Source organism: Canis lupus, chromosome 2 (assembly GCF_011100685.1).
Source record: "Canis lupus familiaris isolate Mischka breed German Shepherd chromosome 2, alternate assembly UU_Cfam_GSD_1.0, whole genome shotgun sequence".
Lineage (NCBI taxonomy): Eukaryota > Metazoa > Chordata > Mammalia > Carnivora > Canidae > Canis > Canis lupus.
Genome location: NC_049223.1, coordinates 24,043,037 through 24,068,957, shown reverse-complemented (window position 1 = coordinate 24,068,957; position 25,921 = coordinate 24,043,037). Strand labels below are relative to the sequence as shown.

General features: G+C 40.5%; 1 protein-coding gene and 1 long non-coding RNA gene across 20 annotated transcripts in view; one reads left to right on the top strand and one right to left on the bottom strand.

The window, feature by feature from the left end:
* CELF2 (CUGBP Elav-like family member 2) overlaps positions 1-10,667 on the top strand; it is an 814,024-nt gene extending 803,357 nt beyond the window's left edge. For 10 of the 11 annotated variants that reach the window (XM_038530152.1, XM_038530144.1, XM_038530148.1 and 7 more), the window contains 2 exons: positions 1,684-1,827; positions 5,024-10,667. In XM_038530152.1, the coding sequence (XP_038386080.1) occupies positions 1,684-1,827; positions 5,024-5,151 (272 nt within the window). In that variant the 3' untranslated portion in view covers positions 5,152-10,667. The remainder of the gene's footprint in view (positions 1-1,683; positions 1,828-5,023) is intronic. The other variant, XM_038530142.1, reaches the window with a different exon arrangement.
* Positions 1-25,921, bottom strand: part of LOC111091590 — a 72,224-nt gene that overhangs the window by 33,513 nt on the left and 12,790 nt on the right. For 8 of the 9 annotated variants that reach the window (XR_005355330.1, XR_005355332.1, XR_005355329.1 and 5 more), the window contains exons 2-3: positions 3,560-3,701; positions 792-851 (exon numbers count right to left, since the gene is read on the bottom strand). This is a non-coding gene — a long non-coding RNA (uncharacterized LOC111091590). Of the gene's footprint in view, positions 1-791; positions 852-3,559; positions 3,702-11,211; positions 11,279-25,921 lie in introns of those variants that run through there. The other variant, XR_005355327.1, reaches the window with a different exon arrangement.

Below are 25,921 nucleotides of genomic sequence, written 5' to 3'. Positions count from 1 at the left end.
ATAAATCCTCCTGTGTACATCTGGACCGTTTATGAAAGCTGGGTGGTGCCAGATTTACCCAGTACACACATGGCAGAGCCATGCATGGCATAGCAGCACTCAGAACATCCATGCCCAGTGTCTTGGTTTTGCACTTATTTGTGTTAAGTTTTGATTTTTTTAAGAATTTTTTTTAACCGGGAAACATTTGGGGACCTAAGCCCTGCATCTGTATCCCTTGAATCACAGACTGCCTCCTTTGCACTGGAATGTGGATATGTCCGTGGGAATGGTGAGCGACATAGAAAGTTAAAGTGGTCATGGTGACAAAGAAATGCTTCGTCTCTGTGGCTTTAGAAATTTGCCTCCAGAAGACTTCCTTGTGAAAAGTCCCACACGTTAGAACACTATTCGGTTTGACTCTTCTTTACAAAGATGTTTGTAAAGAAATACTCTTTTATTACAAAGTGATTTTTACCCCAGTTTTACTTTTCTTAGACCCAAATAGTCACCACCCTCCCTATCCTCCCCCGACCCGCGCAGGAACCCACTGCAACGGCTCCCCTGGGGCATCCCAGTGGGGCAGGTGCTTCCACTGGATGCCAGTTCCAGGGGGCAGCTGCTAAGGTTGCTTCACCAGTTTTGTGAGGATCCACATGTGCCCCCTCCCAGACAGCAGGTCCAGAACTTAGAACATCCCTGAGGCATCCAGCCCTCAAGCCTCTCCAGAATCAGCTGGGGGAAGTTCTGTAATTACCCAGACAGACCTGGACCTGGAAAGCATCCTTGCCTGTTATAAATTGGGTGATTACCTCCCATCAGGTCATTCAGATCTCTTCCTTTTCACCTTCAGATGGCTCTTAGGCAGGTGGCTAGAGAGACAGGGAGAATGAAATGGGAAGCCATAGAGGAGAGCTTACTTCTCTCACCAGTGTAGCTAGAGGACCTCCCCTGCTCTGCCCTTGCCACTTGTTTCTCTGGAACGTGACAGCTGAGAGTACAGAGCGTGGCCAGGCTTGATCTATCACTAGCTCCTGCACCTCATGCATTCATTTTTGAGGCTAGTCCCCAGTGAGACAGTCCCTAGCACGGCTGGGAAACTCTAGCTACCTATTTTTCCCTGCCTTGACTCACTGCCAGTCATCTCTAAATAAAAATGATTATTAGACTGTGTGTTAAGAGATTTGGCAAATCAAAACTGGATGGATAATTAGGTAAATGATTGAGAAATCCAAGCAACATTACTGCTATATCCATTATTCTAAATTGCTGCAATTTGCTTAGAATACTCAGGACACTCTCGACTCCAAGAGATCGTATATATGTACAACAAAACACAGTCCCCCAGGAAAATCCCACACCTGCACTCTCCTCCCCACCTCCACCCCATGGGGGCCTCCCTCGTCCCCATGAAGAGGAAACTGAAAATATGTTACAGTTAGCAAATGTGAGCCACAGAAGACGATCAGTGAAAAGAAAGCTATTCCTGACCAGTGTCTCTTTGGAAATCAGGAACATCTGAAGGACAATTCCTGTCTTGAAAGACCTACGAGCACTTGACATTTATCCATCTATTCCATTCCCTTCTGGTATGAGAGAGGCAGGCCAATGCGTAGCCTATCTGTTGTTAAAGCTTTCCTAAGAAGAGGCCTGGAGAACTAAGAGGCGAAGAATACCTTACTCTGATTTTTTTTTCCTCTTTAGGTCCAGAGGGTGCAAACCTCTTTATTTACCACCTTCCACAGGAGTTTGGAGACCAGGACATTCTGCAGATGTTCATGCCTTTTGGAAATGTTATCTCTGCTAAAGTCTTCATTGACAAACAGACCAATCTGAGCAAGTGCTTTGGTATGCAAAAGAAACCAAGCCAGAATCTTACAGTACATTCCCAAGGGAGGAGTCATGGGAAGGAAAATGTGAATGGCAAATATCTGAGAAATCCAGATAGGGCCTTCCCTGGGTGGTGCTGTTCCCTGGTATTCTGGATCCATGTAAGCAGACTGCACAGAGTCATTTAATCAAACACAGAAGAAGGAGCTATATAAAAAGGAAGGACCTGGGAAATTAAACTAAATGCTTACACGTTAGGTAGTGTCGTATACTGTGCTGCTGCGGTGTCTTACTACATACATCTAAATAATCTTTCACGACAGAGCAGCAGCAGTTTCTCTAAGCCCTTTAAGTTGGAACCACAAGCTTGAGCAGATGGAAATATGATTAACAGACTATAGCATAGTTTAGGCTGTCATGGTACAGAATGGCATCGCAGCCACTTTGCCACAAATTCCATAGCCTTCTAGGTTCAGTGAGATTTGGGCGTTGTGGATATGAGTAGCACGTTGTACGGGGAGGCCTCATACATCCCCACAAACACACGGCTTCACAGTAGGGATGTGGCCAGGCGGCCCACCACTCTGCAGCTCCACAAGCGCAGGGACGGGTACCTAGGATGTCTGTCACGGTCACATGAAATGCTGCACTATGCTGATGTTCAGAAGCCAGAATTGGGGATGATAGACTCTGCAGGGCCTGCTTGGATGGCTGTCGAGCCCAGGAGATGCAGCTATTCAGAGAGAACACTGGAAAACCCAGGTCCTCGGCGGCTGGGCAGTCATGCCCTCCTTCCTCAGGGAGCCCTGACTCTGTTCTGGGAGCAGCTTGCCTCCCTGAGGGAGTAAGGCGTGCTCTCTACTTGCCCTAATGTTTTATAAATGGGAGCATAGCATCCATTACTTTTCAAGCCCTGTTGGTCCTCCAAGTGGTTTAGAAGCTAGAATGTTCACCATATGTGTTACTTGCTTGGCAAGTTCTGGCCCAGTTTGAGACTGAACCTCTGCCTTCACCATTCCTGCAGTCTACTATTCACAGAGGCAGTAGGCAGTAGTAATAAGCACAAGACAAAGACCCGGACCGGAGGAAAGGCAAAGAGAACTATATGGTATGAAGAAGAACATCAGAGGCGGTAGGAGTGGTACTCAAACTTAGTATTTGGCCCACTGGTCATGTGCAGCTGGTCTAAAGAGAGTGTTTTGGCTTCCAAAACCCCATTATCGTAACGTCTCTCTAATCTTTGTGCTATCACCCAGGAAGATCTAAAGCCTGTGTTGGTAGGGGAATTAGTATGTCAACCATTGAAAGTCACTGTTTTTACCCAAGTGGAAAGGCTGTCAGCCCGAACCCATTACACAATCGCTGCTGCTATGACAAGTACATAAACCCCCTCGTGATGGTTCACCAACGGGTGAAATGGAAAGTGAGTTGTTCTATATAGGGTGTGTGTGCTTCAATAGGCACTTAGAGCTGGGAGCTTCCCTGCCCCAGGTTTTAAGCCAGGCTTTTATACTCCTCATCACTAAACAATGTCCTGGGCTTATTTGGAGATTGGAAAGGAATTGTGCTTCAAGGTCTGATTTTGAGAAAATACTTACTGCCTTGAAAAGAGATTCTATATTGGCCCACATAGACTATTTAACCAAGGTGTGATAATGCAGGCTGTACCTGTGAATGTCAGCAGACAATTCTATTTAGCACTGTGCACTGTTTTCAATTTTTATCAAAAGCCGCAGCATCCCATACATACCTGTTTTTCAGCTGGCCTCATTTGGGGGAGTCCTAGACTTGCTCGACATAGGTAGCCCATTCTTTCATGCTAACCTCTTGGCCAGGTTTCGTGATCCATTTCACCCTCGAGCCATTTCCATTCTTTAATCATCTTGCTGCTTCTAGATAAAGACCCAGAAGGAAAGGAGAAAATCAGAGCCTAAGTCTCGGATTCAAGAGCACATAGACTGGGAATTAGATTTAGTAAAAATCTGTACGACCATTTCACAATACAGCCTGCCTAGGAAAAGCTTTTCTGCCTTATACCATATGCTCATTTTTATCAGCTGAGAACTCTGCTAACGGTATATTTATGTACTTTTCTTCCTCCTCTATAGCTTGTAGAGGAATTTTCTCTTTAGCTTTAGACTTCAATAGCAAGTAGATAGTTGAAGGAGCTTAGTATATATAGCACCTTCTGAACAGCTGATTTTGAGAACTAAAATTCACTCTGTATAATAGCTTCTTTTCTACACCAGAACTAGGGACGGTACAAACTCAACACCTTTACATCAGCATTACCTAAAGAAGGCTTTGCATGTACCCTCCCACCTCCACCAGCATTAGAACAAACTATGTGATCGGACTTTGCAGAGCACCACTGGCTCTTTCAACCGCATGCCTTCCGTGCCATTTTGGTTGTGAGAGTTAGTACAGAGAAAGATCCTGGGAAGTCCACTAGGATGGCTCTTAAGGCCTAAGCTATGCAGACTCTTTCTTCTTAGGGGGTATACGGTAGCAATTTCCAGTCTGTTGAATGCAATGGATCTTGGGAGGTGGAAGTTGAGATATTAAGGAGAAGGGGCCAGTATTTTCCTTGGGTCCCTAGACTAGAAATAACTCCAAAATGGTAAAAACCCAAGTACAGAGTATTCTAGAGGTAATTCACTAACTGACCCCATCCGACAGTTGAACAGGGTGGGCTATGTGGCTACAGATGGAGAATTGGAAGGAAAGCCACGGTCTTTGCAGCGTACCATTCCCTGCCCTGCCTTTAAACCTCACTTGGTTGGGATAGGTGAGCCTCTGGGGGCCCTTTGACCCCAGAGTATTTATACCTCTGCCCATGAGCACCGTCTACTTTGGCACCAGGGGTTCTCTTAGGATTGGTTCGAAGGGGCCTTAAACACAAACGGACTTGGCTGAAATCAGCAAACAGGCCAGGAGTCTGAGATTGAGCTTCTCACGGAGGAGGGGTGTTGTGGTCAGGATAGCAGATTCCCAGGCCCACCAGCCTTCTTCACTGCCTGTCAGTGGATATGCCCGGTGGGCCCACAGCAGGTGCACAGCCGCACAGAGCTGCACTGCGCCCACGGGAGGCGCACACGCTACCCACCACGTACAGTTACACTCTCCAGCCACCCCGTGACATCCTGCCCCCTCCTCTTGCCTCTGCGGCCTCTCCCATGTTGATTCCCACCCTGCTTCCCCTTGTGTCTTGCAGGCTTTGTTAGCTACGACAATCCGGTGTCTGCACAAGCTGCTATCCAGGCTATGAATGGCTTTCAGATTGGCATGAAACGCTTGAAGGTGCAGCTGAAGCGCTCCAAAAACGACAGCAAACCTTACTGATCCTAACCCCAGAGGCTCCCTGCTCTTATTTTAGCTTTCTTAGGGTAAGTCCCACAAGCCAGCCTGTTCTCAACAGGAAAGGCAGAGGAGGACCACATTGCCAACTTTTACCAAGAGAGACGGTTATTTTTACAATAAGGCCTCCATGTCCCCTCCCCCTCCCCCCACCCAGTTCGCCATAATTAAAACTTGGGCTACCTTGTTTCTATCGAGTAAAACTCCTCTTCCACTTGTGCCACTGTATTCTCCTTTGTTTTGCAATTTGAATCTCCTTTGACCTTTTTTTTTTGTTTTGTTCTCGTTTTTTTGCTTTTTTTTTTTTTTTAAAGAAAAACACACATAAATAAATGACATCTTGAGAATTTAAAAGGCAAACAAAAGGCTAACGTGCAATTCTAACTCTGAGACCCCTGGTGCCCCAGAGCACTGCCTGGAGAACTCACCCCTCCTGTCCGCGCCCAGCCCCTAGGAGGGCGCCAACCGTTTAGAGGCTAAGGTGGTGACCTAGCGCGAGAGAGAAGCCAGGAGAAGCACTTAAAAACAATACAAACGTCTTTCCACTACATTTGGTTTGTTTTAACAAGTAGGATTTTATTTTAGGGTTCAAAGAAACATGACATTTATCGGTCAGATTATTACACTGGTTGTCTATTTTGTTATTGTTTTATTTTAGTTTTTAGAAAGGATTAATGTAAAAAAAAGATTTAGAGATCTGTTTCTTAAAGCTACAGGGTTTAAAAATAAAATAAAAATGAGTGAAAATACTTGATGTTTCTTGAAAGATAAATTTAATAATAAATAAATAATACATAAATACATAAATAAAAAAGAAAGCCACAGGCCTGTAAATTTTATTTGTAAAAAAAGCATTTCTATTTTTGTACAAAATTTTTACTGCCTCAGAAATAATGGAAGTTATTTATTGCCTATTGTTAACTTATTGGGTACCTAAAGAGCAGTTCTCTGTGCTAGCTAGATCCTTTTGAAGTAGTCTCTAGAGGAATCGTTCTAGGAATGGGCTTTTTTTCACCGTTGAACCCTAGGCCTACAGTTCATGCTTTTCCCTCTTGTTGTTCGTATCTGTCTGACGACTTTGTGCGTAGCTTCCATGATCTATCTAGTTTATAGTTCGGCCGTCTGACTCTCCCCCATATGTTACATCCGTTGAAACTGGATCCTCCTCCCCTCCCCTCGCCAGCCCCACCCCAAAACTCCCGGAATCCATCCCCTCTCCTCCTCTGGATGGATTCTCTTGGGGTTCCATTGTGCTGTGGATAAAGATTGTAAGAAATGCAAATTACGGGAATGGCTCTGTAGACTCCCCGATGACCTAAGATTTGCATTAGTTTTTCTCCTGCACCCTTAAGAGTGATTTTGTTGCTGCTGCGTAGATTCTGTGTAACTTTTTACTCTCCCTTGTTTTCTCCCTAGACATCTTCATGCCCGTTAGTTCACCGTTTGCCTAGCATGTCCCTGTGGCGTCTCAAAAAAAAAAAAAGTTTCATCGTCCCGTCATTGTTTCTGATGTCTTTCTGACCTCACATCACATTTGGTTCTCCTACTGACCTTTGATCTAGTTTGACCTTTGAAATTTGCATGTGACCTCATCTAGCTATGAATTCTGGGAAGTCAATGTGAAAAACATTGCTGCATTCATGCAAGACTGAAATTTATTATTAGACAAATTAATCATAGGAAAAAAAAAAACAAAAAAAAAACCTGTGGCAAAAACGTTTCTTTCTTATTTTTTTTTTCTTTTCATAAAACAGACTTGAAAGTATTATACAGGGATTGGCATTCTTCCCGGTCACTGGTAACAATAGCAATATGTGTCCAGGGACACAGAATGTTGGTTTCTAACAGACTACTTCCAAAAACAGTTTGAGAAAAAAAACTGTCTGATTTTAAGTCTCTAGAGGTCTGTAATAGTTTTTACATTTTTCAGGCAGTGTAAAGTTTTTTGATAAGGCCATTTTAGGTGGCTCACTTTCTCATTAAGATATATATATAGAACCACTTTTTGTAGATTAGTATAAGAAAAAATATTTACCCTGTTTTGGGGCAAATGCTACCTATTTGTGTCACCTTTTGCTGAACTGACTCACAGTTAGACAATCCATGGTTTAATGCACATGAAATTACCTATATTTTATACTGTTTCAATGTACAGGAGAAAGGTTACTGTAAACTGTGTTATGTTGGTGCTTCTGTGAATTAAGTTGTGGTTTCAATCATGAGTCTTACGGTCTTAATGTTCTCTGTTGATAAGACAAGTTTAGAATTGGTTTACTTAAAGAATTTCAAAAAAAAAAAGTTTGCTTAAAAAAAAAAATTTCATGTGAGGGGAAAAAAAAAAAAAAAAGACCCTATTCCAGAATAAGTTTTGTGTTGGCTTGTAAAGCATTGATGTCATTTTTTTTTTATTATTGTGGACTATTTAGATGTGTTTGTGTTCAGCAAAATGTGATTTTTTTTTCTTTTAAAGAAAAAAAGTGAAAATATATAGTGCCAAATTCCAAAGGTACTTCCTTCCTAGAGCTTCAGTGTGTTTCTTGTGAGAAGTAATTTGATAACATGGGTATTTTATTATGTGTTTTGTATAAATCCCTAATATTTAAAAAACAAAAAACAAAAAAAAAAGAGGTTAAAAAGTTTGTTAACTTGCTATCCTGTGGTCTTGTTGCCTGAAATTGTTATTGTTTGTTATTTCTCTATGATGTTTTTTGTAAGACATTGTATAAGTGCCCATGTCTCACTTTTTTAACCGCTCTGCACATCAATGCTGTGACGGCAACCTCACGATGTATTTCCTTCATAATATATGGAAACCTCTAAGGTGAGAAAGTTTTGAACTTCTAACCCTTTCTACCCAGAGCTGTCTGGAGCGTTGGTAACTTTTTATACCATTGTCATTTTTGTTTGTTCTGGGGTGTTTCTAATTTGGATCTCCTCCCCCCCCCCCCCCCCCCCCCGCCCACTCATACATCTTCTCTTTTGAGTTTTTTTCTGTCTGTCCTACTTTTTTACCCATTGGTGGAGATCCAAAAAAAAAAAAAACCTCCACAAGTCAAATCTGAAGAGAAAAAAAAAACCTATTTTCATCCTCTCTGGGTTTTTTTCCCCTACACTATTTTTTTCTTTTACTTTTGATTATTTCTGGTCATTTTTTTTTTTTAATAATGTACTGCTGAAATTCCTTCTCTGGTATTCATTTAAAACAGTTATTGGGTAAGCCTTCTTCTATGGGGGATGTTAGATTCAGCACCTACATTAACCTTAAATTCTATATGCTTTTGAGATCAGGTGTAGGGGTATGTTCTAGTTCAGAATATTTTCATATAGCTTCCAGTTAAGCGACTGCGACTTTGTGATGGGGTAGTATTTTGAGGGATTTTTGTTTCTTAGTTTCTAATCAGCCATTGTGCTGGGCATTCGCTGATCCCAGTAGATACCTCGGATTTAAGCAAGGTGTCTGGGGTTAGAAGCTGATAGTCCTTTCTTTCCCTTTTTTGTTAATTTTATAAATTGAAATCATTGAAAGGGGTCTGACCATATAACTCTGTTCTTTACCACTGACCAAATACCTAGCACCAGATCCTGCTGCCACTTTGTAAAGTGCCATATTACTTTGACTTCATGTTGAACAGATCTCTTGCTGTCTTGACAAACCCCAGTGTCATCCCTGAAAACCCCAACACAAACTCCTGCCTTCTTGAAAGCAGGCCCTGGAAGCTTCTTTGTCTCTAAAGGAGTTCAGAAACTGCTGGCTCCCTTTCCTTGCTCCTTTTCCCACTCACCACTCTGTTTGGTTTAATGTGTGTGTGGACGTGATAGCCCTGGGATGGAAAGGACTAGCCTCTAATGATGCAAAAACAAAAAAAAAAAACAAAAAAAAAACAAAAACAAAAAACAAAAAAAAAAACAAAAAAAAAACACAAAAACTAAACACAAAACAAGTTTCCTTCTTATAGCACATGCACTTAACAATGAAATGATTTGTATTATCCTCACACGTGTTTACTACTGCTGGGGCCTTCCTTCATCCTTTGAGGGCTATTTTGTACTTCCTGCAGCAATCAGCTTAATACCAGGAGTCATCGCACATCTCTCTCACATACAGCTTAGGGTGGTTTGCGGACGCAAAGAACACAAGAGAACACCATCTGAATTTCAAAATGTCCTCCTCTCCTTTCACCCACCTGCATCTCCCCAAGAGGAGCCTGAGTGCCGGTGACAAGAGGCTCAGGATGGGCACTTCACATTGGGTGTTTCTTATTTTGCAGGCAACCAAAACAGTACATTTTGGAAGAAAGTTTTTGGTTTTTTTGGTTTTTTTCTTTGTTTTTTTTTTTTTGGTTTTTTTTTTTTGGTTTTTTTTTTTTGCATGTCTGCATTGTTTAAAAGCTGACCCTCCTCAGAGACAAACTGTCCTTTTATTCACTTTATCTTTTAATATCAAAAGGAAAAAAAGCTGCAAGGGTGCAAAGGGCCTATGCCAGAAGGAAAAACACACAGGGAAACTGCTTTTTTTAAAATCAAGTGTAGAGAATAGTCATTTTTACACTAAATTAGAGAATTGTGATAAAATGGCAGTCCTCAAAGGCGTAACAAGTTCATCTTTCTTTCACCATAGGGGTTATAGTTCTTTGGCTTGTGCTACTCTGGACTCATTTTACTGTTTGTTTTTATTATCTTAAGTGCTAATTAACAAGAAGAAATAAAATTTTAAAAAAACCTGTAGTTTCATTACCTTTTTGAATAATGTCATACAAAAAATGTATTTGTGTTTTTTTGTGCTGTGAGAATTGTTGTTTGTAGATTAATAATATCATTTTGTTTAGAATTACAAAATAGTTTTTAAATATTGTCTGAGAAAAGCCAAAGTTAATGCAACCTAGTGGAAACTGTAAGACCATTTGAGTATTGTTTGTTTTATTGATGCATTTGGATTTTGTTGTTTGATGGAATTTGAGCCAAAAAAAAAAAAAATACGCAGGCTTTCCTATTTCTACAACTGATTGTACTTACGCATTTTGTACCAGTGGAACTTTTTATACTGGAGATTAAAAAAAAATGGAAATTTTTGTGGCTTACTCTAGTGGCCCCCTGACAATGACTGGTTTCAAGTTTGATTTCTGGTTGATAGAAAGAAAGTTGCTTTTCTTTTGAGAATTAAAAACTTTGGCTTGATTTCTTTTTTCCCTTTGCTTATATCTAGCATTAGAATTTTGTCTTAAAATACAGCGGTAAGTTTCACTTTTTATTCTGTATTGTGCAGTTACACAATAAGGTAATTAGATTTAGAAGTACTCAGTCACTTTAAGTGGATAAATGTATTAGTTACAACTTTAGGGGTTTGCTTTTTTGCTGTTTAGATCAAAGTTTTTTCTGATTCTTCTGTCCTCATTGTGAACATAACCGTGTAGTTGAAACAGTCAAACTTATTTTTGTAACGTATGTTATTGTGTGATGCAGTTTTTTGCTTCTGTCTCCAATATTAAACCATTTTCCTAATACTTGTTTCTCTCTCTGCGTGTTGTATTGTTGGTAGTCATTCTGTGTTGGTGATACATCTACACACCTCACTGTTTCACGTATGTTTTTTTTCTATATGTTGTGTAAAAAGATACAGTCGATTCCACCTAAGTGAATATCTGATTTGGGGAAAGGGGGAAAACACCAGCCACCTCTGATTTATATACAACAGCCCATTTTAAGCACTGCTTCCAAGATTGCTACTTATTTCTATCGTCACCTAAATCACTGCCTACAGAGTTGGATTTGCCAAGACCTCTTCTGGTCTTCTGACCCTACTGGTACCTGTCACCTTCTCTCCTCTTTCCCTCTCATGTGTGCACGGATGCAGTTCCTAAGGCTCACTCACAACTGCTGCTGCTTTGCTGAATCATTTTGAGATGTAAAAGCAAAAGGAGCAGCAGCAGAGCTGGGGTTCCTTCTACCTCCCCACAAGTCTAAAGGCATATCATTACCAACTCTTCCTAGGAACTAACCACATTTTTTGAAAGAGGTGAGCTCTAAGGGAAGAAATGATACACTGACCTGGTGAATAGAAGATGTCAAAGGGTTAAACTTCAGTTTACACGTTCCTATCAATCACGACCTACCTAAAGAAAAGTAATTTAAATTATTTCTTTTTAAGAGCTGATTGAACCCAGGGGCAGTTAATTATTGAAAATAACAGAAAATAAAGGAACTAGTTCCAAGAGTGCTCAAAAGGAAGCTCCACTCAGTGAGGCGGGAGGGGAAGGAAGGAGGTAAAGGTTCTCATGTTCACATCTCTAGGATGTATCCATCATCCATTTCCAAACGAAAGCCAAGAATGCCATATGCATCCACACACTCCCTCCCAAATGAACACCTTGTCCCCCACTATCACCCCAACCCCAGTTAACCAAAAGACAACTGAAGGAACAACTAACTACTCCTTGTACGCCCTCTGAAACCTAAGCTCCAGGCCCCCCTCCCTTCTCTGCCCATCTCTTATGCTCAGGAATCTGATTGCTCTCCAAGTGCTCTTAAAAGATTCCATTGATGTTTGCTCCCTCTGTCTTCTCTCTTTCCGACTTTTCAGACGCACAAACTGTCTGACTCAGGCCACCCAGCACCGGGCAGCCTTCCTCCCGCTGCCAATGAGATCTTCCCCGCAGGTGCTCAAGCCCTTCACCCTCTGGTGTTGGAGGCCCCTCTGCCCCCTAGATTGTCTTTGCTAGTCGGCTCAACAACAGAGGGACCTGGTGAGGTGGAGGAAAGGAGGCTCTTTCCCCCATAGGCCGAACACCTCAGTGAAGTGACTTCCACCAGCTCCAAACCTGCACAGATGGGAGCTGACTTCCTGCCAATACTTCTGCTTTAAATCTCATAGCCTTCATCAGATTGCCTCTGAAAACCCACTGCTTATCTTAGTGGGGAAAGACGGCTAAAGGTGTGATTTCTTTCTTCTTTTCCTTTTTTTGATGGGGTGTGTGAGGGAGGGAGAAGGGGGTAAAGAGAGAGTGATCAATTCTTTCCAAGATGCAAGTGTTTATTTTTAAAATCTGTAAGTAATACAAGTATATGTGTGTGTGAATATATATATATATGTGTGTGTGTGTGTATATATATATATATATATCTCCACCATTTGGCACAAGGCAAAATACTCATGCTCAGTAAAAGGGAAAGACAAAGCCACTTTTTTGTTGTTTTTTTTTAGAAAAACAACAAAACTAGTAATTCTCCAAAGAAGGGGACAAAATGCTAGTTCCCTTAAGTACTCATGACTGTAAAGTTGGTCCCTGCTTAAATTCATACTTCTCATTTTGATTCTGTAAAACACCACTGCAGTGTTAGTTAGCAAGGTGTATCTGTCTGCCACACACAGACACCTTGGGAAATTACAGGACTGTCAACATTTACCATGTTGGCGGCAGCTATGCCTGCCCAGCCCATTACACTTACCAACAGTCCACAGGCCGGGCCTCTTAGCTGGCAGGCGAGGAAACACAGTGACCATCAACGTACTGTGAATCGTTCCTGATAAGTGAATAAAACATTGTGACCAAACAATCAGCTTATTCACTTATCAGGAATCGACTGTTCTGCTAATTCGCTGTTTTTGTTTCTCATCTCTGTTGTAGCTCACTATTTTTGCTGTGTTCTGTTTTCTCCTCTCATGCTTGGGCAAAATCACTGGGAATATTATCTTCATGTGACCATAAAACGTTTATATCGAGTGAAATGATATCTTAACAAAATCTATGCACTTGCTATCAGGAACACAATACTGGATGTGTCTTATATATATTGAACTATATAGTACTCGATTTCTTAAATAAAGCTTAAGAAAGGATTCTGTTGTGTGTAAAGTTAATGTGATTATTTTTCAAGGCAGTGTTTCTAAGGGGTATTTTTGTTCTTTTAAGTCTTGAGTGATACAGGATATTTTTCATTATAATTATATCACTGGCTTTATGACTTAATATTCAATAAATTTTCTTTGGAAACAAAATGGAGTGGGGGGAAGTTCTTCCGAGTACATTTTAGCAAAAGACACCTGGAAAACCATTCCCTTACTGGTGACCATGGCAAATCTCTACCTAGGGCACGATGGGTGGCAGAAGAAAACAATCCCTTCACTGCCAGAGACCCCTGGAAAGTGTCTAGAATCTGCCCTAAACTAGAAAACCCAACTGCCTTTCTGAATGTGATCTCTTCAGGTTCAGAAGAAAGGGGACAAAAAAGAAAGGCAGATCCAAGAATAATGCTGGTTTGCGTCAATGCTTTTCCAAAGTGATGTGACACTAAAAACTATATACCCTGCTGGAGCGCAATGGTGGCTCTATTCAGGCCTGCAAAATGAGAGCGAGCAGAGAGGGTGTTTGATCATTCAGGATGAGAGGGGTAAAATTTCAAAGCGATATGTGAGGGAGACATCCTACAACAGCTGCAAAGCTTAAATGGGAGTCCTGCTGCTTGGCCCCTTGAAGAAATACTTTTGAAAATTTTCCTACAGGCCTTAAGTCTGAACAGAATGGAGCTTTCTCTTGGGTTTTTTTTTTGTTGTTTTTTTTTTTTTGCTTTGGGGTTTTATGTTAGATTGTTTTTCTTGATTAATGTTTGATTCTAAGAAAAACTCCTAAACTCCGACTTGCAAAATGGCACAGACATCCTAATCCTTTATAAAACAAATCTTAGTAATCCCTGATAATGAGGGACAGAGAAAGCATAGCTAATGAAAATCCACAATCTGAAATTCTTCTTCCAGTCTCTGCCTCCTCTCACCCCAAACATCCTACTCCTCAATTTGGCACAAAAACAAAACAACTTCTAGTGAAAGTGAAGGATCAGAGAAATAGCCAAGAGTAGTTAAATCAAAGGGTCTAGATGTCTATGCTTGCTGGAGCCATGTACTTTGGGGTTAGGACAAAGAGATTCTGCTTCAAAAGTAAAAATAATAATAATAATATTTTGAGAGCCATTGCTCTAAATGACCTGGGCTTAAGTGTTAAAAAGCCGGCTACAGGGAGGTGCCTTAGGCAGTACTTTTTTCATAGTCTTGCCTTGAGCATCAGTCACATAGCTAGAAAGCATCTTCCTTTCTTAAGAGAACACATCCAAGGCAATAATGGGTAGGAGAGCTCTGAGGTTCAGTCAGGGAAGAGTGGACAACAGTATAATGCCCTCTCCATCTCAGTCCCAATTCAGTGGTTCTCCACCTTCGTTGCCCACTGCTGTTGATTCACCACCCAAGGGCTCCACACTGGGAGACCTGGCTCACAGTGAGGCTTGATGGTCAGGTGGGAACTGCTTTAAGGGAAGGCTATGTTTCTTTTTACCTTTTTCTATAGGACAGCAAAGCAGCCTAGTACCAACTTATACCTGCCTACATCTGGAGGATGTTTTTAAAAATAAACAAATACACAAATATAGAGATATTAAATATATAAATCTAAAAGACTGGTCAACTATAGTTAAAGCTCCATTTTAAAATCCCCTATTTTGAGACTGCATGAACTTTCCAACATGAAGCTGGTGTTAAACCTACAAAAACACTTAAGAGCTTTCTCTGGTGAGCCATACTGTCTCAGTTTAAGGCTGAGCTCCACCACTAATTATCCATGTAACCTCTCTGTGCCTTAATATCATCAGCAAAATAGGGGTAAAAACAATATCTTCCCGTGGGGTTATTATGAGGATTAATTAAGCCAACACACAGAAAACACTCAGAGCAGGGTCTATCGCACTTGCAAATACTCGGTAAGGTCAACCAGTTAGTAGCAGTGGTAGTACCTACCGACACAGTCAGCTCAGCTCCTCTCTGCTGGCCTGGTATGTTACTGTCTCCTACCACGGTCGGCTCAGCCAACCCCAGAGAGCCTCGGAGCTATCCCTGGGTTCTTGGGACAAATATGGACAAGGCACAACCAGATACCACAGCTTTTCAAGTAGAGATCTCTATACTAACAAGTCCCAGAACAGGCTTTTTTCCTTGTGAGAAACTATACATTAGAAGCTTGCCCACCATACCTTATAGGCTAATGTACCCACAGTCCTACCCTAGGCCATGAGGACCAAGAACTAACTCCATTCTCAAAAGGGGCAACTGATTCTTCACTATAACCCACCCCTTCCTAACTCTAAGTATTATATATAAATTTCTCTTCCCCAAAAGAAAAGCCCAGCTATCAAGTTTGGGTCTTAAGTGGGTGCCAAAATCACCTAGAGGTTTGCCTGTAAAGGCCTGTAGGTTTTATGCACTTCTAAGGCAAAGCTGTGTCCTCAGCAACAACCAGAATCCAAACAACTTTGACCACCTAGGGAAGAGCAGAGGTCAGGGCTCAGAAGTCTGGATGCAGCCAAGCAGAAATCTTTCCAGATCACCACCCCCATCTTCACCCCACCCCCAATTTAACCAAAGACATTCTGCTTTTGCTTGTTTTATTTATTGGTTGTTTCATACAGAATTTTATTTAGAAAAAAACATTTTTCTACTAAATGCACAAAAGATTTTTTAAAACACTGCTTTGGAAGAGGGTAACTCTGTACCTAAGATAAAAGGCTTATCTGTACCTAAGCCTTGTGACAATTATTAATTGCCTTTGGATTCATTCTCTTCTTCTTTCTTCTTTCCTCATTTCTCTTCTATATTCTCATAGTTCTCTGTCCACGATGCATCATAACATTCACTATTTCTCGTGCGCTGTTTACATGTTGCTTATGTCTGTCTCCTGAACCTAGAACATGAGCTCCTAGATGGAGCAGCCTGTCTCTCATCCATCACTGTACTCCCAGTGCCTCACACAGTACCTGCAAATAGTGCTCAAAAGTGCTGGGGGGATAGAAGGATGGAGAGGGAGATGGGTGGTTGAATGGAAGGATGGAGAGATAGGTAGATGGATGGATCTGTGGATGAACGCATGGAAGGTGGGAAGGAAGGAGGGAGGGAAGAGAGGAGGGAGGGTAGAAGAGTAGGTGGGTGAATAGACAGATGGATGTATCAATATAACAGGTGGCCTCACTGGGGCCAGAGAAGAACATTCCATATTAAATGGACAACTCAGGAAATAACTGTGGAGAGAGATTATGGTATGGGTTGAGGATGGTGGAAACTAGAGGCCTCTTGGCAAAAGTCAGGAGCCACTATGGGAGGTCTGGGACATAGGTAGGAGAAAGAAGAACACTTTTCTGCCTGTGGGTCCCAAATATGCAGGTTCTCTCTTGTTGCCACAGGGCTAATCAGCCCCTGGGTCCTGAATGGAAAGGACATTCCTACCATGAGATCAAGCCACCTTCGTAAACTGTCATCTTTTTTTAGGCTAAATTTTGCACACTCTCCAAAACATTTTATATTTAGGGACTGTTCCTAGATAGATTTTTAACATCTAAGAGACAAGAAAAGCTACAGAATGGAGAAAATCAATTTCAAAAAATTATGAATAAAGGCATATGATCCTAAGACATTCCTGAGCAGCAGGTCAACTCCCATTTGCACCTACTGTTCAATCTGCCAGGTTAGTACTTTGAGCAGGATGGGGCCTGGACCAGCCCACAGCCAATACAACTAAGTCATCACAACAGCCTTGAAAAGGCAAAAAGTTGATGCCGCTACTGTTGCCACTTAGCTCCTGACATCCAGGAAATGTAATCAGTGACGTATCCCAACTTGTCAATAGCTATCACAGAAATAGTGCACAATCAGTTAACCATTCATGTATGCAAAAGATATACATTAAGCAGCTACCATATGTGAGGCCCTCTAGGAGGGAGAGGGACTGCAAAGAGAAGTAATGGGTGATCCAGCCTCCAGGAAATCGCCATCATTTGCATATGTGCCAAGTAAGGAGAAACCCTTCAAGTGAGAAAGAATAGACGGTCCAGACAAAACACCTGTCTCTGCACAACAAGAAAGTATATCACACGGTGCCCACATGAAATTATGTACTGAAATTCTACAAAGAGATGGCAGCTCTTTCAGACAGTTTAGTCCTTGGTAGAGCTCAGCGCTATCAGACACAGTGTCTCCCTGACTAGAGCTTAAAGGTGTGTTCTGGGGGACAATGAAATAAAACAGGTGATTGGAGCAGAGGAGCTAGCCCTAAAGTCTTCAATAAACCAAAGGCTCTACAATGGCAGAGCTGAGTGAAATAGCTCTATGTGCCAGAGTCATGGTCCAAACTGGCCAACTATGGCACATCCTTACCAGTCTACAGAACATGTTCCATCCACTAATTTCATCTCTAAAGACTGAGACCTGGAACAAATGAGAACCTTCCCCTTAAAGAGTACAATGAGACTGGGAGAGGACTGGTAAGGGGAGAGAGAGCCTTGGCCAGAATGAGGGATGGCAGCTACAGCATGAGAAGACATCCTGCAGAGTCAACAGTGCAGTCATCATCCATCTACATGTAGTTCCAGGGCACATGAGCTTGCTCTCCACCCAGCTGCTACCTTCCCATCCCACTGTGAATGTATGCTCCACCATCCAAGAGCCTCATTCAGCTCTCCTACAGGGCTAGATCTATCCCTATTCCTAGTAGCAACTTCAGCCCAGACATAGAAAGCTATTGTTGACATCTGCCAGGCTTCCCTGGTGTCCCACCCTCTGCAGAGCAGGCTTCAGAGCAAAAGGGATTTCCAATTCAACTTCCATGTTCCTGGGATGAAAGATGTGAAAGGCAGCCCCCTTGAGTTGTCTAGAACAACCAAAAAGGAAATACTGGGGACTCTGTTGTTCAAGAATAAAACAGGAATATCTCTAAGATGGCCACAAGTTGTTTAACTTGTTCTAGACCTCACTTCCCCTCCCAAGAAGAACCACTAATAGCTATTCATGGACAAGACACCACAGAGAGAATTCTAGAACACAGAGGCAAGGATAAAGCAGCCCCCAGCATGACAGACACCAAGAGAGACCATGTTGGAGAAGTATGCTGATGACACTGCCACACCCCCAGGCCAGCACAGCAGCATGCCAAGAAATCTACTCGGAGTATATGGTTCCTCCAGGGGGAAAACAGAGTCCAGGGAAAACAGATCTCAACCACACCCCTGGGCTTTCATGGGAGCCCCTACTCTGTTTTTACCCCAGGAGGTACACAAGGGATTCTGTAGGGGCTCAATCATGGGGAATTTGATTGTGAGAGAGAAGCAGGGAAGGATGTGCAACCACTAGTTCTCAGGTCTTGGGAGATGAAGTTTCTACCTATAAAGCCCAAGTAATATTCCTAAGCAATGGATCTGTGCATCTGCAGAACCAAATAAGTGGCACAGTCTGACCAGGAAACTCAACAGGGTGTGGGTCTGCCTGACTCAGGTCCTCAAATAATGAGTTCTGCTGGCCCTGGAGCCTGGTCTACCTAGGCCCAGGCAGAAGAGGTGAGTCAGCCTCACACACTGTAAAGGATACCTCCCAGCAGCCTCCCAATCAGAAAGCCTATTAGGGAAAATTTGGGAGTTGCCCTCCCAGTCCCACCCAAGCAGGAGAGCTGAATCATATGCTGCAGAGTATGGCCCCCAGCCCCATCTGACAGAAAGAGCCCACAAGAACATCTTGAAGCTACTGCATAACTCAGCAATGGTCAAGCCAGGAGGCAGGTGGGCAGAGCTAATTACCTCCAGAACAAAGCCAGTGGTCTTATCTGGCCAAGGAACCGGGGGCACAGGTCAGCTTGAGTCAAGACCACAAAGAGCCTGAGTGGCCTTGGAGCTGCTTCTCCTGGGCAGGAAAACTAATTTATAGTTCCACTTATTGCCAAATACAGCCTTCAATCTGCCTGACAAGAGAACCTTACCAGGAAGTATGTAGCCCATCTGAAAGCCCTGGTTACAGTGGCCCTGGAGCAGAACACAGCATATGTATGGCTTTCCCCATCTGCAGAGCACAACTAGTAGGCTTACCTAACCAAGATATTCAGTGCACATTCTTGGTACCCAAACAGCAAAAATTCACAGTCCCACCTTCTGCTGAGTATAGTACCCAGTCCAGACCATCTAGTAAACCTGACCAAGGAATCTAGGCAACCAAGGAACCCATTCTACATCCTCACTTCAGCAGGAAACCAAGCCAAAAGTCCTATCCAGCTAGTCTTAGCAAATGGTCCAACCCCTACTCTAACCTCAGAACTCAAACAGCTCTTTCCCCCTAAAATAGATCCTAAGAGCAGATCCCACCAGCAGACATGTCCAGAAACCCAAACTGAGCTAATGTGTGAAAACTACCTCTGCCAAAGCAAACTTGAAAACACTTAGAGGACACCAGTTACTCAAATGTGCAGATACCAATGGAAGGAATCAAGGATCACACAAGGGGAAAAAAAAAAAAAAAAAATATATATATATATATATACACACACACACATATATATATATATACACACACACACACACACACATATATATATATATATATACACACACACACACACATATATATATATAAATTTGGTAAATTTGACACCACCAAAAGAAACTAGAAAAGTTCTAATAATTGACCCCCAAAAAAGTGGACATCTATGAACTGTCAAAAATTCAGAATAATCACCTTAAAGAAGCTTAATGAACAACAAAAACACAGAAAACTAAATATTAGGAAAGCAATGCATGAACAAATGAGGACTCCACAAAGAAAGAGAAACCATATATATATATATATATATATATATATATATATATATGTATATATATAAATCCTAGAGCTAAAACTAGTACAGTAACTGCACTGAAGAATTCGAGACAAAGCTTTAGAAAGAGATTTGACTATGCAGAAGAAACAGTGACCTGAAAAATAGGACATCTGAAAGTATTCAGTCAAAGGAACAAAAACTTAAAAAGAATGAAAACAGTGATAAAAGCCTATGAGATTTATGGTACACAATGAAAAGAAAAAATATAAGCAATAATGACTGAAAACCTCCCAAACCTGGCAGAAAAAGACCTCCAGATCCAAGGAGCCCAAAGGACTCCAAAAAGGGTGAATCATAATACAGCAAACTACTATAGGGCTACAAAGAAACACATTACGATTAAATTGTCAAAAGACAAAGAAGAAAGAAAGAATTTTTAAAACAGCAAGAGAAAAGAGAAGATACATACTGGGGAATGCCCATAAGACTATCCACATATTTCTAGATAGAAACTTTTTAGGCCAAAAGAAGTGGGATGATATATATTCAAAATATTAAAATAAAAAAAAAAAACTGTCAACTAAGAATGTCAAACCCAGTGAAGCTGTCCTTCAGAAATTAAGGTGGAATAAAGCCTTTCCTAAATAAACAAAAGCTGAGGAAATTCATCACCACTAGACTTGCCTTATAAGAAATGCCCAAGGAAGTTGTTCCAGTGGAAACAAAAATATGTTAGATAACATCATGAGAACATAACAAGGCAGTGTAAAACTCACTGGTAATGGTAAGTATACACTGAAAGTTAGATTCTGTAATACAATGGTAGTATGCAATTCACTTTCAACTCTAGTTTAAAAATTAAATGCAGTAAAAAGAACCATAAGCCCAAAAATTATGTTATACAATATAAAAAATGTGTAAAGTGTAACACCAATTATCTAAAATGTAAAAGGGAAAAGAAACAAAAGTGTAACATACAGGAATTATATGGAAGGTGAAGTTGTTGGTAGTTTAAAATAGGGTGTCAGAATTTTATGATATTTTACGTAAGCCTCATGTTAACAAGGGAAAACCTGTAGAAATTACGCCAAAGAACATGATAGAGAAGTCAAAGCATAACCAGAAGACATCAAAACACACACACAAAAAAGGCAAGAGAGTTAGAAATAAGGAACAATAGATGCACAAAACAATAAAAAAAAGCAATTAGCAAAATGCTAACAGTAAGTCTTTACTTATCAATACTTACTATATGTAAATGGATTAAACTCTCCAATCAAAAGATATAGAATGGCTGAATGGATAAAAAGACAAGATCCAACAATATGCTGCCTACAAGAGACTCATTTTCACCTTAAAGACAAACAGTCTCAGAGTGAAGGCATGGAAAAAAATATTTCAAGCAAATGGTAACCAAAAACAAAAGCAAAAACTGGGGTAGCTATACTTATATCAGATAACATAGACTTTAAACTAAAAATGGCATAAAAAGAGAAAAGAAGGTCATTATATAATGATAAAGGGATCAATACACCAAGAAACCATAACAATTTTCAATATCTATGCACCCAACATCAGTTTCTATATACATAAAGCAGAAACTAATAGAGCTAAAGGAGAAATAAACAGCACTACAATAAGACTTGGATTCTCAACAATGGATTGATAACCTAGGCAGAGAATAAACTGTGAATTCAAACAATGATATAGATCAAATGGTTGTACAGACATAACAGAACATTCAATCTAACAACAGAACACACATTCTTCTCAACTACACTTGGACCAATTTCTAGGATAGACCATATATTAGCTACAATACAAGTCTAAGCAAATTCAAGAAGACTGAGATCATACCAAGCATCTTCTCTGACCACAATGAGATGAACTGGAATTCAATAATTAGAGTAAAACTGGAAAATTCGCAAATACATAAAAACTAAACCACACTCTCCTGAACAAACCATGGATTAAAGAAGAAATTAAGGAGAAATAAAAAACTATTTTGAGAAACAAAATGAAAACAGCATAACAGAAATTGTTGGATGGAGCAAAGAAGTTCAAAGTAATATAGGCATACCTTATCTTATTGCACTTCATTTTATCGTGCCTCACAGATACTGGGTATTCTACAATTTTTTTTTTAAAGACTTTTTATTTTATTCATGAGAGACACAGAGAGAGAGAGAGAGGCAGAGACACAGGCAGAGGGAGGAAGGCCCTATGCAGGGAAACTGACGTGGGACTCAATCCCAGATCTCCAGGATCATGCCTGGGCTGAAGGCAGTGCTAAACTGCTGAGCCACTGGGGCTGCTCTGGGTATTCTACAAATTGACAGGTTATGGCAACACTGCATCAAGCAAGTCTGTCGGTGCCATTTTTCCAACATCATTTGTTCACTTCATGTCTCTGTGTAGCATTTTGGTAATTCTCACAAAGTCTCTAACTCTTTATTATTATATTTGCTGTGCTCATCAGTGATCTTTGGTGTTACTACTGTAATTGATCTGGGGCACCACAAACAACAGCCATACAAGGTGGCACACTTAATTGATACAAGTTATGTGAGTTCTGGGGTTCCACCAACAAGGCTCAACCAACCTGTTGAGTCTCAGGCCTCCCTATTCTGAGGCACAATGTTGAAATAAAGCCCACTGATAACCCTACACTACCCTCTAAGTGTTTAAGTGAAAAGAAGTATCATGTATCTCTCACTTTAAACAAAAGCTAGAAACGATTACACTTGCTGAAGAAGGCATGTAAAAAGTAGAGATAAATTGAAATGTGGTTCTCTTGTGCCAAACAGTTAACCAAGTTATAAATGCAAAGTAAAAGTTCTTGAAGAAAATTGAAAGTGCTACTCCAATGAACACATAAATGATAAGAAAGCAAAACACTCTTATCATTGATATAAAATTTTAGTGGTCTGGATTGAAAATCAAATAAGACACAACATTCCCTCAAGACAAAGCCTCATCCAGAGCAAGGTCCAAATTCTCTTCAATTCCATGAAGTCTGAGAGAGGTCAGGAAGCTGCAGAAGAAAAGCATGAAGCTAGCAGCGGCTTGTTCATAAAGTTTAAAGAAGACACCATCTCCATAACATCTAAGTGCAAGGTGAAGCAGCAAATGCAGATGTAGAAGCTGCAGCAAGTTATCCAGGAAATCTACTTGAGATGATTAATGAAAGTGCCTGTACTAAACAATAGATTGTAAGTGTAGATGAGACAGGCTTCTATTAGAAGAAGATGCCATTAGGTGTGTCATAGCTGGAGAGGAGAAGTCCATGTCTGGCTTGAAAGCTTTAAAGGACAGGCTGACTCTTGTTAAAGGCTAATGCAGCTGTGACTTTAAATTGAAGCCAATGGTCATTGACCATTCCAAAAACCATAGGGCTCTTATGAATTATGTTAAATCTACTCTGCCTAAATTCTATAAATGGAACAAGAAAGTCTGCATGACAGTACATCTGTTTACAATATGGTTTATTGAATATTCTAAGCCCATTGTTGAGACCTACTGCTCAGGAAAAAAAAAATTTTTTTCAAAACATGACTTCTCATTGAAAATGCACCTGGTCACCCAAGAGCTCTGATAGAGATGTTCAATGAGATTAGTGTTGTTTTCATGCCTGCTAACACAACAGCCATTCTGCAGCCTATGGATCAAAGGAGTCACTTCAACTTTCAAGTCTTATCATTTGAGAAATACATTTCATAAGGCAATATGTACTCTAGTTATTCCTCTGATGGATCTAGGAGGTTGAAAACCTCCTAGAAAGGGTTCACCATTCTAGATGCCATTAAGAACATTCATGATTCATAAGAAGAGTTCAAAATATCAACATTCACAGGAATATGGAAGCAGTCGATTCCAATCCACATGGATGACTTTGAGGGGACCAAGATGTCAGTGAAGCAAGTTACTGCAGATGTGGTACAAAGAGCAGAAGAAGTAAAATTAGAAGAGAAGCCTGAGGGCATGACTGAATTGCTATAATCTCATGGTAAAAATTTTAACAGATGAGGAGTGGCTTCTTATGAATGAGCAAAGAAAGTAGTTTTTTGAGATAGAATCTACTCCTGGTGCAGATGCTATGAAAATGTTGAAATGACAACAAAGAATTTAGAATATAACATAAATTTAGTTGACAAAGCAGTGGCAGGGTTTGAAAGGACTGACTCCAGTTTTGAAAGAAATTCCACTGGGGAAAACTACTATCAAACAGTAGTGCACGCTACGGAGAAATCATTTGTGAAAGGAAAAGTCCATCAATGCAGCAGACTTCATTGTTGTCTTATTTTAAGAAAACTGCCTAACTACAGAGAACAAACAGATGGTTACTGGCAGGGAGGTAGATGGTAGGATAGGTGAAATAGGTAAAATGGATTAATAGTACACTTACCTCATGAGCACTGAGTAATACATGGAATTGTACAATCACCATATTGTACACCTGAAGCTAATATAACACTGTATGTTACCTACACTGGAATTAAAATTTTTAATAAAATTTAAAAATTAAATAAAAAAGAGATACAGGGACACCTGGGTGGTTCAGTGGTTAAGCACCTGCCTTCAGTTCAGGGCATGATCCTGGGATCTGGGATCAAGTCCCACATCAGGATCCTTATGGGAGGCCTGCTTCTCCCTCTGCCTGTGTCTCTGCCCCCCCCCCCCTCTGTGTGTGTGTGTCTCATGAATAAAGTCTTAAAAAAAAAAGAAAGACACAGACAACCCAACCTTTAGCAGCCACCACCCTGATCAGTCAGCAACCATCAATGTCAAGGCAAAACTCTCCAACAGCAAAAAGATTAGGACTTGCTGAAAGCTGAGATGGTGGGTAGCATTGTCATCAATAAAGTATGTTTTAATTAAAATAATAAGATAAAATTCTAGTTGTATTTTTAAACATAATGCTGGCGCACACTTAATATACTATAGCATAGTGTAAACATAATTTTTATATGCTCTGGGAAAGTAAAATATGAATCTGAATAACTTTATGGAGATACACACTTTATTGTGATAGCCTAGGATCAAACCTGTAATATCTCCAAGGTATACCTATAAACACCTACCTCAAGAAGAATGATGCCAAATAAACAACCTAACTCTACACCAGGAAAACAAAAGAAAAGATTAACAAAAGTAAAAGTTGGTTCTTTGAAAAGATGAGCAAAATGGACAATATCTCAGGTAGACTAACCAAGAAAAAAAAGAGAAAGAACCCAAATTAACAAAACCAGAAATGAAAAAGAAGACATTACGAGTGATAACACAGAAATACAAAGAATCATAAGAGGCTACTATGAATAACTATAGACCAACAAGCTGGACAATTTACAAGAAACTGAATATTCTGAGAAATATACAAAGTATCAAGACAGAATCAGGAAGAAATATGGAGCCTGAACAGATCTCTTTACTAGGTAAAGAGATTGTATCAATAATCAAAAATCTGTCCCCTCAAAAAAAAAAAAAAAAAAAAAAAGGAAAGTCCAGGACCAGATGGTAAATTTTCCCATACACTTAAAGACTTGGTGTCAATCCTTCTCAAACTCTTCCAAAAAATAAGAGGAGGGAACACTCCCAAACGCATATTACAAGGCCAGCATTACTTTTATACCAAAGCCAGTAAAGGACACTACCAGAAGAGAAAGCAACAGACCAATATCCCTGATAAATATAGATATAAAAATTCTCTATAAAATACTAGCAAACAGAAAGAATTCAGAAGCACACTAAAAGGATCACTCACCATGATCAACTGGGATTTTCACCTGAGATGTGAGGATGATTCAGCATATGTAAATCAACTGATGTGGTTTATCACATTAAGAGAGTGAAAGAAAAAAATTAGATGATCATTTCAATACATGCAGAAAAAGCATCTGACAAAATTCAACAGCTGTTCATGATAAAAACTGTTAACAAACTAGGTACAGAAGGAACATAATTCAACATAATAAACATCATATATAATAAGCCCACAGTTAACATGGTGAAGCGGTTGAAAGCATTTCCTCTAATATAGGAACAAGAGAAGGGTGCTCATCCTACCACTCCTATTCAATATAGCATTAAAAGTCTTCACTGGGTCACCTGGGTGACTCAGTGGCTGAGTGTCTGCTTTTGTGTCAGATCGT